Genomic DNA, 16014 nt, shown 5'->3' on the forward strand with positions numbered 1-16014 from the left:
ATATAAAAAGGACATAGAAACACTCAAGAATACAGTGACAAAAGAAAAATAAATGACACAGGAACGGGCATCGCAGCGTCCACAGGATTCTCTAATAAGTCGCTACAACGCGCCCGCGGGCTCCCAAATGCATGCCCTCATCTATGACTTCAACCTCTGGGGAATCCCTTAGATACCCAGGGTGAACTCGACACCAACATCGATCTCACGGGCCATCTTGACGACCTTGGAGAACTGGACGGACTTCTCGGCAGCGGTCTGGAGGTCCTCAATGGAGAAGATCTTAAGACCAGACTCGTTGATCTAGAAAATGAAAGTCATTAGTATTAAGAACGAAGAAGGGAATTAATAAGAAAGAAGGTATGGGGTCATTCATACCAGCTTGTGAGCCTGCTCCATGTTGGTACCCTGGAGACGGGCAATGATGGGGGTGCGCAGGTTCATCTCGTTGACAACGTTAATCAGACCCTGAGCGATGGCGTCACAGCGGACGATACCACCGAAGATGTTGACGAAGACGGCAGACACCTTGGGGTCGCTGGTGATCAGCTCGAAAGCGCTCTTGATAGCAGCGGGGGTAGCACCACCACCGACGTCAAGGAAGTTGGCGGGGCTACCACCGTTCAGCTTGATGATGTCCATGGTGGCCATGGCGAGACCAGCACCGTTGACCAGGCAGCCAATGTCACCATCAAGCTTGATGAAGTTCAGGCCGTGCTCAGCAGCCTTGACCTCATCAGCATCCTCCTGGCTCTCATCGCGCAACTCGAAGATGTCCTTCTGGCGGAACTCGGCGTTGTCGTCGAATCCGAGCTTGGCATCCATGGCCAAAACCTGGTGGTCAGAGGTCTCGGACAGGGGGTTGATCTCGAGCTGAGTGGCATCCTTCTCCATGAAGACACGGTAGAGGTTCTGGATGGTGGTCTTGGCCTCCTCGATGCACTGCTCGGAGAAACCAAGGTCGGTGGCGATGGTGCGGGCGATCTCATCGGTGACACCGGTGTGAATATCAATGGGAGTGGTGAGGATGGCATCGGGGTTCTCCTTGGCGACGGTCTCGATATCCATACCACCCTGGGAGGAGGCAACGATGACGGGGCCACGGGTAGCACGGTCCAGGAGGACAGCGAGGTAGAACTCACGGCGAGCAAACTTGCGCTCACAGATGTAAACAGAGTTACAGGCGCGACCAGCGGCACCGGTCTGCTTGGTGATGAGCTTCTGGCCGATCATCTGGTCGGCGAACATCTTGGCCTCGGTAGGACTAAAAAAGTAGAGGGTTAGGGACCCCTTCAACCAGGAGCGTCAAAATCGAATTTCACCACTTACGAGTAGATAACCCGGACACCACCCTTGAGGCCGTTGGTGAAGTGACCCTTACCACGGCCACCGGCAAGAACCTGGGCCTTGATGACCATGTCATCGTTACCTAGAATCTCGCGTTTAGTACGTGACGAAGGGGCTAAAAATGAGAAAAAGGATGGGGACAAAACGTACCGATAGACCGGGCAACAGCCTCAGCCTCCTCAGCGGTGTGAGCGACCTCACCCTTGGGCACACCAACGCCGTACTGTGTCCTTTTATCAGCAAGCCGACCCAGGCTTCATAACAGGGATTCTCTGCGACCGCAGGGGAACCGGGAGACGCGGAGGGACATACCTGCTTCAGGAGGCGCGCGGAGAGGTACTCGTGAATAGAAAGGTTACGCTGTTGCTGCTGCGCCAGGCGAGACGAGACGGAAGGCTTCTAAAGATGATCGACCGTATTAGTATATGAAGGTTCAGAGAGCAGCCGAGCCATGGGCCGATAGCACGGCATCGCGAAGAACTTACTGTCGCAGCCCGGAAGGCGGCAGCAACGGGACGACCGCGGGCAAGGTTGAACATGATGAGATTAGGGAGAAAGAGAGGGGAGGGATGGTGGTATTGAGCCCTTGGGGAGTTAAGGGAAAGGATATCGGGAACTCGGGGGAGAAAGCTGTTTCTTCTTTTTCTCGGGATGGCATTCAGTCGCGGTAAAACCGGGTGTTACAGCCAACCAGCACCCGTCCCTGGCTGACTCAGCCCAGCCTCGGGCTGCAGACGCGAATATCACGGAACTCGTTCACAACCATTGCATTTTGTTATCTCTTTCTACTTCTTTGGCTTGATCTTTCCTAGGTTGAACATCTTGGATAGAACCCATCCAAATGTTCCATTCCAAGCCCAACCTCCTGCGAGGAACCAAATGACCCAGCTGCGATGACCCTCCCAGATCCAAAGCTTCCGTCCTTGAGCCCATGGCCACAGCCAGCGCCAAGGGGCTGATCCATACAGTACTTGAGCCACGACACTCTTTGCATATGCATCGTGGGGCATGGCATTGTGTTGGCTATGCACAATGCGCTGGGTATATTCCTTCTCGATATCTGCGTATAGGGAATCCGGTTGCAAGTGACGTTCGGTACGCGCAATACGAGATTGTACACCCCCAGTCACAATGGTAGTGACATGCACGCTATTCGGTGGTCAACGAAAACATTTGAATGGAGTGGAGAGCACAACAGGTACCTACCCATAGGGAGCCAGTTCGACACGAAGCACATCACTGAAGGAGTGCAGAGCGGCTTTGGAAGCATTGTAGACCGATCCAAACACGTAGGGAATCACCTATCATTTGTCAGCTATGATCTCTTTCCACTTTTTTTTTTTTTCACGAGTGGTCTGAAAGCACGAACCCCGGCGATCGATCCAAGTTGAACAATAGTTCCCTTGGCTTTGATCAAAAGTGGCACAAAGGTCTGGCACATGGCGATGACGGCAAAGAAATTGGTATCGAATGTCTTGCGTGCCTCAGCCAGATCAACCTCCATGGCAGGAACCGTATAGTCTACTTGCTGTCAGTCTCTGCGCGAGATCTTCACCGAGTGATAGGGATCATACTACGGCCTCTACAAACTAAATCAGCGATGATCTAAGCTTGGCAAGTGATGATATATACTCACGCATTGTTCACCAGGTAATCTAGACCTTTGTCTCCCAGTCGCGTCTCCACATCAGCATAGCACGCCTTGACACTCTCGAGGTCATCGACGACCAGACTCAGGGTCTCGATGCCAAGGCCAGCCAGGTCCGAGAGGGTCTCCGCTTTACGGGCTGTAGCTAGCACGCGCAATCCATTCCGATGGAACTCCCGCGCAAGGGCATTCCCAATACCACCGGGAGAGCATCTTGCTTGGCGTCAGTACTTTGTCATTCTCTGAGACTCAAAGTTTGAGACTTACCCTGTGATCAGGACGGATTTGCGGTTATCAGTAACCCCTGGCATGGTTGATCTCAAAGGGAGTCCTGTTAGTGTTAACGTAGAAGCAAACGTGGAACCCGGAATCCAAGGAGTATCAGGAACTCTGATAGATGAACTAACGAACTATTCAGGACGATGACGCGATGCCAAAGTTAGCCTAGCTCCTATCGTCTTGCCTCGGTTCAACAGCTCAGCTCTCACAGGCATCTCGCAACCCTAAACCCTATCACCAATTTGGGAATATTCTGGTCTCCATTGAATTCGAAAAGCTACGGGCCATGGGCTGAACAAACCCATCACAACATCCTGCACAGTCACTTTCAAAACATAGCCACCTAGCTGATAGAACTGAACCGACTGACATGGTATCCAGATTCCCGTTCATAGATCCATTCCTGCCAAGACCGAGACCTCGGAATGATCCACTTTTGTCGCATGCATTCCAGATCGTCTGTATATCTATATTCCGCAGATAGCTATAGTCCAATTGATATATGCAACCCAGAGTGTATGAATTGGGTTCGGGGTCTAGTGACAGACTAAATAAGCCATAAGCCGCCATAGATTATTCTGCCGACATGAGTGGTGCCGACTTCCGGAAAACTCACTAGACTCGGCGAATCGCAACGACGGATTGGGCGAGAAAGCGTATACCCGGACCCATCGCAATGGCGATCCGTGACGTCGGGGGTCATCTCTTCGAAACCTGCAAAACAAGCTCATTTCTGGTTATTCAACGCGCATATCCATACAGACAGACAGAGACGATCTCAATCTCTTTTCTGTACATGTATATGTTGTAGGAATTTCTTTGAGAGACACCTCCCGGCTTGTTCTTGCGCCTGTCCTACGTTGATGCCCGATTCCCCTCACATGGGATAATCAGTTCCCTTCCTTGGTCTCGACACGCAATCCGAAATACTACTGTAGGGCTGTGATAAGATTTCTACAAACAGTCCCACCCTAACCTTATTGCGCACCTGTTCCTTCCCATTGGTGAAGGAGCCGTGATCGGGATATTCGCCTCTATAATCATAATTCGGCCCAATCGCCTGAACCATGCCCCCGGGACTTGGACTAGTGCCAATTCCCCCCCGCCATATGAGAAGTCCTGGTGACGATGGTTATCGAACACCGACTATCGAGGATGCCGACCGCACTATCTCAATTCTAGGCGTTACGGACAGTCCTAGAACCGTTGCCCGCGATGTGCACGCTACCGCGTTGGAGGAAACCTTGCAAAAGATTTCGTCGAGGGCTACTGACCCTCGGTCCAAAAGAGAATCCAGGGTTTGGGAGCCGAATGGTCGACGTCTTAATCGCACCTTTACAGATGCGTCGGCAGACCACCTTAGCTGGAAAAAACGAATTCGTCATATTACCTGGGCATATTTCACCTTGACCATGGCCACGGGAGGATTGGCGAATGTTTTATACGAAGGTAAAACAGTCCCATCCCAGATTCTCTGCCGCGGCTAATGAAACTGGCAGTTCCATATCGCTTCCGAGGGTTGGAGACGATCGGAATTATCGTCTTTTTGTTCAACATCTTCCTCTATCTTGTCATCTGGGGGCTTCTGCTCGCTAGATTCTATTTTTACCCTTATACTTTCAAAGCGTCATTCATGCACCCGACTGAATCCTTGTTTATTCCTGCATCAATGGTGTCTTTCGGGACCATTCTCATCAATGTCTCTCAATACGGACCAGAAAAGGCCGGCCCATGGCTCCTTGAGGCCGTGGGAATTCTGTTTTGGATAGACTGCATCCTAGCTGTGCTGTTTTCCGCGGGCATCTATCTCATTCTGTAAGGTCGCGGTTCCCAAGGATGCTAAATAATCACTAACCATATCTCAGATGGTCGACACAGACATTCACAATCGCCCAGATGACTCCTATATGGATTTTCCCTGCTTATCCTATGCTCATTATTGGCCCCCATGCTGGGATTCTGGCTGGGAAGCTCGAACAGTCGCGTGCGCTGCGCATCATCGTGGGCGGAATTACGATCCAAGGCGTCGGATTTTTGGTTTCACTGATGGTATATTCGGCCTTTATCTACCGACTCATGACCCAAAAACTTCCGAAAGAAAATATGCGTCCTGGAATGTTTGTTTCTGTCGGTCCGAGTGGGTTTACGGTCGCTGGTCTGGTGAACATGGCTTCTGAGACGAAGCGTGCCTTTCCGGCGAGTTTTATGGGTAATGGCTCGTTGGCTGCCGATATACTGAGGGTGACGATTGATTTTTCTGCCTTATGGCTATGGGGGTAAGTTATGTACCGGTGCATCACAGTTAATTGATATGCTAACATCTGATAGATTGGCGATATTCTTCTTTATCATAGCCAGTGCAGCACATTGGTCAGCCATTGGACCAGGTAAAATGGTCTTCTCAATGGGTTGGTTTTCGTTCGTGTTTCCGAATACTGCATTGGTTACTGCGACCTTTGCCATCGGGAAAGCATTTTCTTGCGATGCCATCAACATTGTCGGCACCGTGGCAGTGTTTCCACTGCTCTTTATGTATTTCTTCGTTTGCTATATGATGATTCGAGCCATTATCCAGCACCAGATTCTGTGGCCGCAGAAGGGTGAGGATAGGGATGAGGGTGGCTTTGAGGTTCAGCTGATGAATCCTGACGGAGAAGAATCCGAGGAAACTAATGCGGTTTAAATTGGCCGAGGGTTAAGATACATAAAAGTTTGTGCAATGTGTTATGTTATACCATGATACCCTTCAATTTGATGATTTAGTTATGTGTCATTGCATATTTCCTTCTTCTCTGCCGAAGCATATGCCTCGATTTTGCTAATTGTACCTCCCCACAAAATGGCCATCCAGTTTCTGACCATGGCCATCCGCCAAACAACCATGTCCTCAGTCTTCTCTCCACTGATTTTCCCACTCCGCCCCCCTCTAGCCCCATGAGGATGATATATCTAATTTACATTTAAGCCTATTTCTACCATTCTTTCTCCTACGCTGACCCTGATTCTATTATTATGATCCATTGAGGATTGCATCTTATTGTGAGTCAATAATCTCAAACCGCGACAACTCACGGTCAGTCAATGCTTTAAGAGCGTCTTATGACATGATAAGTGCTTCCTACGAGGCTTCAGTTAGCCATCCTCATTAAATCAAAATAATATGGGTATTAAGTATTAGAAAGCAAGGTGAGAAGAAATCAAAACAAAAGCCGCGGGGCCAGAGGGGGGGGCGGAGTGGGAAAATCAGTAGAGGGAAGACTGAGGACATGATTGTTTTGCGGATGGCCATGGTCAGAAACTGGATGGCCATTTTGTGGGGAGGTACACTTAGCAATGCTTTTTCCAAACAGGCTCGTTTCTAGGGTCAGAGAAGTTAAATCTTGATTGTAGGCCACATCCCTGTAATGCCTTGTGCATTGCATAGCTATATAAACAGAGACACTTTAAGACACTCTCGCAATTCCTTAATGAATTCGGTGATGGATACTTCGAGAATGCACCCGTACTCTTTGGATTTAACTATCCTTTTAGTTGACCTGTACATGTTGGCGAAGATTCTCTCCCGAAATGGTGATTTTCATAACCATAGTCAATACATAAAGAAAACCCGAATGATAGTCCATGGATCCCGAACAGAACGCAATGGAACATTGCCAACCTATTCCTTGGCATCATCTCCCGTCTTCTCCTCTAATTCTTGCTCCCCATCCTTCACTCCATATCTTACCTTCAATTCCTTGATCACGCGTAAGGCCAAGCCGTGCACATTCTTTGCTTTGGAGATCTGCAATGTCGGAATGTCAATGTTAAGGCGCTTGCGCAGCAAGCTCCGAATCTCAATGGTCATGAGAGAGTCAATTTCAACCTCCCCAGGTGCCTTGAGAGATTCATCTTCGCCATACTGGCCGTTGATGGTGCGTGCAATTTCCTCAACCAGCTTTTCGAGTGTGGAAGGCAAGTTGAGAATGGAGGGATCATGCTTTATACTGGCTGCGAATTCGTCGAGCCAATCCGAACCCAAAGATGTCAATGGGGTTTCCTCAACCGAAAGAAGGCATGGAGCGAAGCGACGGTCAGTTCGGTAAGCCTCTCGAGGGATGTATCGCACAAAATCCTGCAATCCAAACAGGACAGTGCTTGCAGAAGGGTCATTTTCATCGGTCCCGGTTAACCTTGCTTTTTCAATCGCTACCTGTACCGCTTGAAGAAGATCCTTCTCGTTCAGCATGTAAGCTGTGTACTCGCTCCATTTGTCGCGTAATTCGAGATTTTGGCTGACATAGCCAATACCTGCCATGACACCGAGCTGAATCACACATGCAGGACAGCCTTCGGCGCGACAAACCTTGACAAACGCATCAAGGAAGCAATTTGCAGCAGCATAATTGGATTGTCCGATATTTGAAGTGATGCTCACGATGGAACCAAACATGAGGAAAAACTCGAGTTTGCTGTGGTTTTGTATCGCCCGGTATAGATTCTTTGTCCCAGTAATCTTTGGAGCAAGAGTGGTGAGCCATTCTTCGTGTGTCATATGCACAAATGTATGGTCCTGTCATAACACTATCAGCCAAAGCTCTATACCATAAGCGCGTGATTTTCGGTTACCTGGAGAACCATAGCTAGCTGAATCACCCCAGCTAATGGCTTGGGGCACGCAGAAATGGCCCGCGTTACATCCTCCATGTGCAACACACTACCAGCCACAACAATTGCGGTGCATCCCATGGCCTCAAGCTCTTGAACAAAGTTCCTGGTTTCATCAGTGCTGTTTCCGGACCGGGAGAAGAACACCAGGCTTTTTGCTCCTCGTTCAACCATCCATCTAGCTATAGCGATCCCAAGACCCCCAAGACCTCCGACCAAGACATAAGAAACATCTGGGGAAAAGGGAAGTGGTGAGTCGGTCACAGAGGCCGGGATTTGATCCAAGTTCTCGGGAATCTTGATAACTATCTTCCCCATGTGCTGACCAGTTTGCATGAGTCTGAAGGCTGCTTGAGCATCTGTGGCCTCGAATACATTTTTGGGCTCTATAGGCTTGAGTGCACCTTGGTCAAGATACGACCCCATGGTTTCTACCAATCTGTCAACATAGACGTCAGTATAAGTATTCTGACCAAGGTTCAAGGAATTTTAATCGACTTGCCTTCGCCACTCGTCCGGTTGGCCATGGATCATTCCTGACAAATCGACACCAAAAAAAGAACGGTTACCTGAAAAAGGATTCATGTTGAGCTTGCCGTGACCCATCATGTCCCTTTTTCCAATTTCAAGCATCTTCCCTTGCTCTGCGACGCACTCCCATGAGGCATGGAGACTCTCACCAGAGAGAGAGTTGAGAACGATATCTACACCCTTTCCGTTGGTCTCACCAAGGACCCCGTCCTTGAAACTTGGGTTTCTTGAATTGAAGATTCGGTGGCGGGGTATTTGATATTTGTCAATAAGGTATTGTGCCTTGGCATCACTACCAACGGTTGCATAAATCTTTATCTATTAGCTCTCAATAACCATGCGTTGCAAAGAAGAACTAATTACCTCTGCCCCCAGTAGCTGACATAACTGAATTGCTGCCAAACCAACCCCGCCAGCAGCAGAGTGAATCAGAACGGACTGAGACAATCAGCATGTAAATAAACAGATTCTGTTATAGATTGAAATACCTGTCCTTTTCGCAACCCTCCAAGCGTGTTGAGTGTATAGATGACCGTGGAAAAGACGACTGGCACTGTAGCAGCATCTTCGAGAGATAGCTTCGGCGGTATATGAAGACAGCAAAAGCTTGGAACGACTACGGAGGTCCTCAAAAGAGAGGTACCAACAACAAAGACTCGATCACCTTCCTGGAAGACTTGACCATGTGGGCCAGGCCCAACCCTCTGAACAACGCCCGTTGCTTCAATTCCGATGTCGTCTTTCGAGCCAATAAAGCCCATGGCATGCATCAGATCCTAAAAATGCCATTAGTATTCGACACATAGATTAAAGATGTCCCTCCATGATATACACATACTTTGAAGTTCAAGCCAACATACTTGACTTCAATCTCTAGCTCACCGATTCCTGGTGGGTGAATTTGAAATTGCACCCAATGAAGAGTGTCAAGCAAGCCGCAGGTGGCGATAGCCAATCTCTTGGATTTGGACTGCTTGTATGTATCTTCAAGCTCTGTTGACACCTCGGTGGGAAAGTAGCGACTGGTAAAGACTCTCTCACCTTGAGATGAATACTCATAGTCTGGTTCGAGAGTAGTGTTGAGGGGTGGCTGGACCTTTTGCTGCACTTTAATCAAAGATGCCAAGGTGGCTTGATCAATAGAGGTCATCTCAAAGGTGGCACATGGAATAGATAATTCCAAACGGAGTGTTCGTATCATGCCTAAAGTGAGGCTCCACTGGGGGTCCGTACAGCGCATTTGGATCCCACGTGTGATCCATACCATACTTTTTGGCATTGAGTTTGCTATGTAGGTCTGGAATGCGATAAACTGCGTTTCAGAGATATTATCGAAGAATGAAGTTTCAAGATCGAGCAGTGAGATGACATGCTCATGAGAGGCGTCACCTTGTTCTAAGGTAAACCAATCCACGATGTATCCATTTTGCAAGAAGACCTGCTCAACCATTTTTGCCGACTCGCTGACTGTACCATCGTAAAGAAGACTCACTTTGAGACTTTTAGTTGACGGTTGTATTCGAGATATCATGTTTGCGTTGAATTGATATGGCCAAACGTTGTCATGCGAAATTGACTCAACTCCAGTAAAACCAGCACTCCGAAGCTCCTGATCCCACCTCTCAGGTGAGACATAGGGTTTCTCTGCGCGTCCATCGTCTGCACCAAGCCACCACTGAGGCAGAACCCCCTGTTCAAATTAGAATGACACCTGCTGATTGAGCGCTTACAAGAGCTTACCATAAGAAAATCGACTCTAATTGACTCTGAAAAGCTGTCAGACTTCTGTAATAATCTAAGAGCCGCCCACGAAACAAGGCCAATGCTTACCCGGATTCAGTTCTTGGAGGAGTAGGTAACCACCAGGTGCAAGGAGCTTGCGAGTGTTTGCGAGAGTTTCTTGGAGACATGGCGTTGCGTGTAATACCTGGAAGTGTGATTCAGTTAAGACATGAGCATGTCAGAACACCAGAGAGACTTACATTTGCAGCTATGATCAAGTCAAAATAACCTTCTTGAAAACCCTGGCGCACAGGATCTTGCGTGATGTTAAGAGTTTTGAAGGTAAGGGCGGGGAATTTTCGAAATCGTTCTTTTGCTGAGGCAAAAAATCCTGGTGATATATCCGTGAAGAAGAATTCTGAATATGATCTTCCGAGGTGCGAGGTTTGAAGATATGGAAGAATATCGGCTGTGGTCGTACCGGTGCCTGCCCCAATCTCCAAAACTCTCATGGATGGCCTTGAGTGGCCCAGTGCCTGGAGAAATGGTTGATAATCACACAGACCAGCTACACTGGCGTAGAGTCTCTCCAATGAATCGTCTTCCATCAAAACCTCTAGAGGATTTATACGCCCATCAGCGATGTCCTTTATTGAGGAATTGAATCTTCTCATCAGTGCCAAACAGAAGTCCCATTTGGAGCCCAGCTTTACCAAATCATCCCCGATCTTTGAGAGAAGCAGTCCCTGACTCTCGACGGTCAACTCTACCCAGTACTTTGTCTGTGGAACAAGACTGTATTCTCCCACTTCAAAGCGTCTCATCTGAGTGTTCAGCCAATTGACGTATTTTATGAAGTGAGTCTTTGTTGGTGTTGTATCCTTCAATAAGCGATGAGAAACGATCAAGTTCAATGCAAAAAACTGTTCGATTAACGAGAATTCGGTTTCATATCTGGCAGGACTTGGTGGTAGAATCCCGGAAAGCGAAGGCATGAATTCAATATCTTCTTTCCAACAAACCTGAGCAAATTTGGAATTAGAAGAATCAGAAGAGGAGTCCTCTGAATCCATTGGAAAGCAGGTAATGCCGCGAATGTCGAGAATAACATTGTTCTCTTTGATTGCGAAGAGGTTGCCTGTAAACTGCCCGTTTGTGGTACCATGGCAGTCAGCCTCGGCCCTGAGATCAGTAGAGGTACAAGTTTGCACATAGATGTTGTCTACTGATATAGGGATTGCAATTCGATCGAGATACCGGGAAATTCCCCTGGTAGCTGCCACGGTGACCAATTGAAGCGCTTTATCGAGGAGGGTCGGATGAATTGCATATGAATCAGTATCTAAAAGATCACTGTTGCGAAAAATCGTGCCTACTGCTTCTCTTCCGACTGGATCTGCTGAGACATCACTCAGACCCTGGAAATAGGGGCCATAATCGAGTCCAACTTTGCTTAATGACTTGTACCAGGCAGAAGCATCCACCTTGCGGATGAACGAGTCGATGACTTTCACGGTGGATTGGGGATGCTGCACGCCGCTCACTTGTCCAATGCAATGTTTGGTCCATTCAATGCCGTTGAAAGAGGAGACCGTAAATTCAAACCAATCTGAATCCAAAAAGTTGGTCAAGAATGCGGGCTTAAGACAGGTCATGATCTCAAGATCCTTGTCTTCATCCAGAAGTAGTGCTTTCTTAATAAAAAGATTTCGAATTGAGAACGCGGTGGCTCCCGTCATTTGCCGAACTGCCTCACCGACAGCTGCTATATGTGCCGCGGCAGGATAAATCACGGATCCAGAGAATTTGTGGTCACATAACCATCGACTGTTTTCCAGAGTAAGTATATTCCGCCAGAAAGGCTCAAGGTCGCTGGATTCCATGGCCCGAGAGCCTAGAAGCTCATGATGGCGAAATTGGCGATGGCGCCAATTATGCACAACACGGCTTTCAAGGAATGCATTCTTGGAATAATTCCAAGGATAGGGCGGTAAATCCGTCAACACCTTTCCTGGGCCATTTATGGATGAGAGTGAGATTGGCAGTCCCTGTAGAAAAAGCTGGCCAGCTGTTTCGAGTGCGTCCGACACTTCGTCCTGAGCTTTATGTAGCGTTGCGACATAATGTACTGGTGATTTGGGCTTCGTATCTCGGAATATATGCCGCAAAGGACCAGATAACGGACAATGCGGGCCTATTTCTAGAAAGCATGATGCGCCTTCGCGTAAATCCCCAAGTGCGGCCTGAACAGCATCTTGAAAAAGGACCATGGACTCCAAATTCCTTCTCCAATATTCAGCATCGAGGTGATCATTCTCGGTAAGCACCCTGCCAAGAACGGTGGAGTAGAAAGGGACTTCCGGCGTACCGAATGGAACGCGATCGTGAAGCATCTTTTCCAATGTGGGCCCCACAGGTGCCATATGATCTGTTTTCTTGTCAGTCTGGCTAGGCCGTACACCAATAACTAAATGGCAGGGAAAGGGCAATTAACAAAATAACTGGCCAGTGGAACATACGGGAATGGTAGGCCATTTCAACATCAAGACGGCCAGTGAATGTGTCTGGATGTGCCTCCTTCACCCGATCAAGGACCCTGACCAGGGCATCTTCATCGCCTGATACCACGACACTTTGGAGACTGTTCTCACACGCTAACACAACGCCATCTTCCAGATATTGCCCGATGGAATCTCGGCTCAATCCAATACTTGCCATCCCCCCTGTCCTTTTGAGTGAACCGCTCGCCTGCCCCCGATAATACGCAATCGTGATAGCAGTTTCGGCAGTGATCGATTTAGCCGCATACGCAGCCACCATCTCACCACTTGAATGACCGATCACTGCAATTGGGTGGATGTTCCAGGATGCGAGCAGGTCCACAAGTCCAATTTGAACAGCGGCGCATAGTGGTTGAGAATATTCTGCCTTCAGAAAACATGAAGGATCTCCAATTGTGGTAAATTTCTCTGTATAAAACGTCAGCTCTTGTGATACACATGGCGGGACCTGGAGATCATAATGAGAGACAGAGTAATGTACCTTCTAAGGTCCAGGTAGGGGGCTGGGGTAAAGCTTGGAGGACTCGATCCAAGGCCCTCATAGCCTCACGAAAACAATTAAAATATTCAAAAAGTCCCTTCCCCATGCCAGGCCACTGGGAACCTTGTCCTGGAAAGACGAAGACCGCCGATTGTAGTTTTTGAACCGGAGCATTATTTTTTTTGAACACAGGAGGTTCGGTTACCGCACCTTGTTGGACTATGGCGAAGGCTCGATTTCTCCAGTGATCCCGTCGTTCCCCCAAGGTATAAGCTAGATCTTGGAGGGGGACACTCCGATCTTGGAGATATGTTGCCATCTGGCCTATCTTCTGGTCTAGAGAATCCTGACTCAGTGCAGATAGAGTTACGAGCTTCGGACAATTGTTTGTAAACTGAATCTTTTCATAGCCCTCTGTTCCAAGACCCCACGAGCGGGCGGAGTCCAAAATTACCTAAGATTACAGTTAGACCAGCAGAAGCTTCAGGAATCATTGCATACGTACATGTGCATTTGAACCGCCAATACCAAAGCTGTTGACACTGACTCGCTCGTCACGATCCTCTGGCCATGGGAGAAGCTCCTTTGCCACATGGAGATTTGCCTCCTTGAATGGGACTAGATTTGGAAAAAAAAAAAAAAAAAGTCAGCACCGGGAAAAGTAACCATGGGAAGACATAAATCTTACTTCTCGGATTGGGAGTTTTAAAGCGTGCACTTGGGGGAATGGCGCTGTGTTCTAAACAAAGAACACTTTTGATTATACTTGTGAGCGCAGACGCACCCTCGGAGTGACCGACGTTTGGTTTCACCTAGATGAATAGGGTAAGTATGGCCGTGCTAGCTTAATACTCCAAAATGAAAGAGTGAGGCATGAGACTGACCGCTCCGATGATGACACCCCTAGCTCCAAAGACACGGGCAATGGCTTCGGCTTCAGCGACATCCCCTGCAGCTGTGCCAGTCCCATGGCATTCAAAAAGACCCGTTCTGGTGGGGTCCGATATACCAGCTCGCTGATATGCCTTTCGAATCAAATTTGATTGAGCTTGAGCACTAGGAACGGCCAACTTGCTACTTTTCCCATTGGAGTTTGTACTTGTCGATCGAATTACTGCCCGAATTGGATCGCCATCTCGAACCGCCTGGTCTAGGTTCTTGATAAAAATGGCACTGACGCCTTCTCCACGCCCGTAACCGTTGGCATCGGCATCAAAGGTCTTACACTCTCCCTCAACTGACAAAACCATGTTTTCTGACATGTGGGTGGTCATGGTGGGCGTCAAAATGATGTTTGAACCAGCCACTATCGCCCCTAAGCACTCTCCAGAAGCGACTGATTGACAGGCTTCGTGCAGTGCTACCATGGAGGATGAACATGCAGTTCTGACGGTCATGCTAAATTGTGATTTCAGCCTTGCCTCTTGAGATTCCTCACAACACTGGGCTTGACTTACCTTGGGCCCCCAAGGTCATACTCGTATGACACCCGGTTCGAAAGACTGAAATCACTCGCACCAAAAACTTGGAGTCGCTGCATTCTCAAAGGATCTCTCAGGCACATCTCTAGCCAGTCCTCCCCGAAATTTCCCACATAAGTACCAATGTCTTTTCCGCGCCAGTTTACCTGCCCTGCGCTTTCCATACATTCCCATACGAGTTCAAGAAGGAGCCTCTGTTGTGGATCAATCTGTGAACCTGCGTCATTGGACATCCCGAAAGCAGATGGGTCGACTTTTTCGAGTTCATCATTCAAAAAAAATCCTCGTCGCGTCTTGACTGTCTTGGGGCGAGATTCACTGTAGAATGCATCGATGTTGAACCGCGACTCTGGTACCTCGGTGCTCACATCTCGCTTGCTGACCAGGAGATCCCAAAAGCTCTCCATGGTCCTAACATCACCCGGAAGCCTGACCGCCATTCCAACAATGGCAATCGGCGGTGTGGTCGGTGCATTGCCTGTTGAATGAGAGTCATTAGGCTCAACATAACTTGGGTCATGTGTCGCGGCATGAGGACCGTTCCCCGAGCCTTGGCAGGCGGAGGCGATGAAAGAAGCTTTGGGGGTATCCATTTTCAAATAAACTCTGTCATTGTCTTCCTTGGGGGTGGCTAACTCTCCAATTGATCCCATATTGACAATCGGCGCAGAGTCACGAAAGAGAAGGAAGGTAGTATGCGAATTTGGAGTAGTAAAATAACAGAAGAGGTAAGAATTTTCGGCTCTAGGCTGTAGTTAAAACTATTACGAGTAAACGATTAAACTCAGATAACCTAGAGGGAAACAAGATCGATGAAATTGAAAAGAGGATGACTGCTATCATTTATAGGATCCAAGAGTACAGTATTACCAGAGATTACCGAGCTTTTAACCAATTAATTGTCCATCTCCATCTGAGATGCCAATGTTCTTTTCCCTGCTTTTTTTTGCTAGCCAGCGTTGGGGAAATTCAGTAGTCGAAGTAAGGCAATGGATGCTGAAGATCCCCCAATAAATGGCAGTGATACGATTCTTGATGAAGTTGACAAAGTTTAATAGCCTCAGCTGCACAGGGAAACCTGCTCTTCTGCAAGAACTGTGAGGCATTTTCAGCTAATCAAATAGCAAGACACAAGATTTCCATGTTTGCTTGTGTATCTTTTGGCCTGCACATTGCATGAACCTATACAGCAGGTGACCAAGTAGCATATCAATGATGTAGCAGATAGATAAAAAGCCATTTCGAAATGATTTAGCTTCGATACATCAGGTGTGACGAGTTATATTGCTTTTGGACCTGAGAACATGGGCCGCGAAA

At 48.2% G+C, this 16014-nt stretch overlaps 4 protein-coding genes across 4 annotated transcripts; 1 reads left to right on the forward strand and 3 right to left on the reverse strand.

The window, feature by feature from the left end:
- Positions 1-168: 168 nt before the first annotated feature.
- N7484_011769 (succinate--CoA ligase (GDP-forming) subunit beta) lies at positions 169-1886 on the reverse strand (the record flags this gene model as incomplete). Its single annotated transcript, XM_057122156.1, has 6 exons — positions 169-303; positions 379-1264; positions 1330-1429; positions 1498-1570; positions 1660-1746; positions 1833-1886. 6 exons carry the CDS (start codon positions 1884-1886, stop codon positions 169-171), a joined length of 1335 nt encoding a protein of 444 aa, XP_056967910.1.
- Positions 1887-2132: 246 nt separating this feature from the next.
- N7484_011770 (SDR family oxidoreductase) lies at positions 2133-3306 on the reverse strand (the record flags this gene model as incomplete). Its single annotated transcript, XM_057122157.1, has 6 exons — positions 2133-2496; positions 2554-2648; positions 2717-2868; positions 2922-2929; positions 2984-3208; positions 3263-3306. 6 exons carry the CDS (start codon positions 3304-3306, stop codon positions 2133-2135), a joined length of 888 nt encoding a protein of 295 aa, XP_056967911.1.
- Positions 3307-4383: 1077 nt separating this feature from the next.
- On the forward strand, positions 4384-5957 carry N7484_011771 (tellurite-resistance/dicarboxylate transporter family protein; the record flags this gene model as incomplete). Its single annotated transcript, XM_057122158.1, has 4 exons — positions 4384-4723; positions 4774-5089; positions 5140-5550; positions 5603-5957. The coding sequence occupies 4 exons, from the start codon at positions 4384-4386 to the stop codon at positions 5955-5957; spliced, it is 1422 nt and encodes a 473-aa protein (XP_056967912.1).
- Positions 5958-6932: 975 nt separating this feature from the next.
- On the reverse strand, positions 6933-15350 carry N7484_011772 (fatty acid synthase S-acetyltransferase; the record flags this gene model as incomplete). Its single annotated transcript, XM_057122159.1, has 15 exons — positions 6933-7826; positions 7883-8352; positions 8491-8764; positions 8816-8890; positions 8941-9228; positions 9291-10142; positions 10193-10218; positions 10283-10379; positions 10435-12641; positions 12694-13143; positions 13217-13670; positions 13722-13834; positions 14001-14028; positions 14101-14614; positions 14674-15350. 15 exons carry the CDS (start codon positions 15348-15350, stop codon positions 6933-6935), a joined length of 7419 nt encoding a protein of 2472 aa, XP_056967913.1.
- Positions 15351-16014: the final 664 nt, after the last annotated feature.

Source organism: Penicillium longicatenatum (genome assembly GCF_028827895.1).
Source record: "Penicillium longicatenatum strain IBT 33135 chromosome Unknown contig_7_segment0_segment0, whole genome shotgun sequence".
NCBI classification, from domain to species: domain Eukaryota; kingdom Fungi; phylum Ascomycota; class Eurotiomycetes; order Eurotiales; family Aspergillaceae; genus Penicillium; species Penicillium longicatenatum.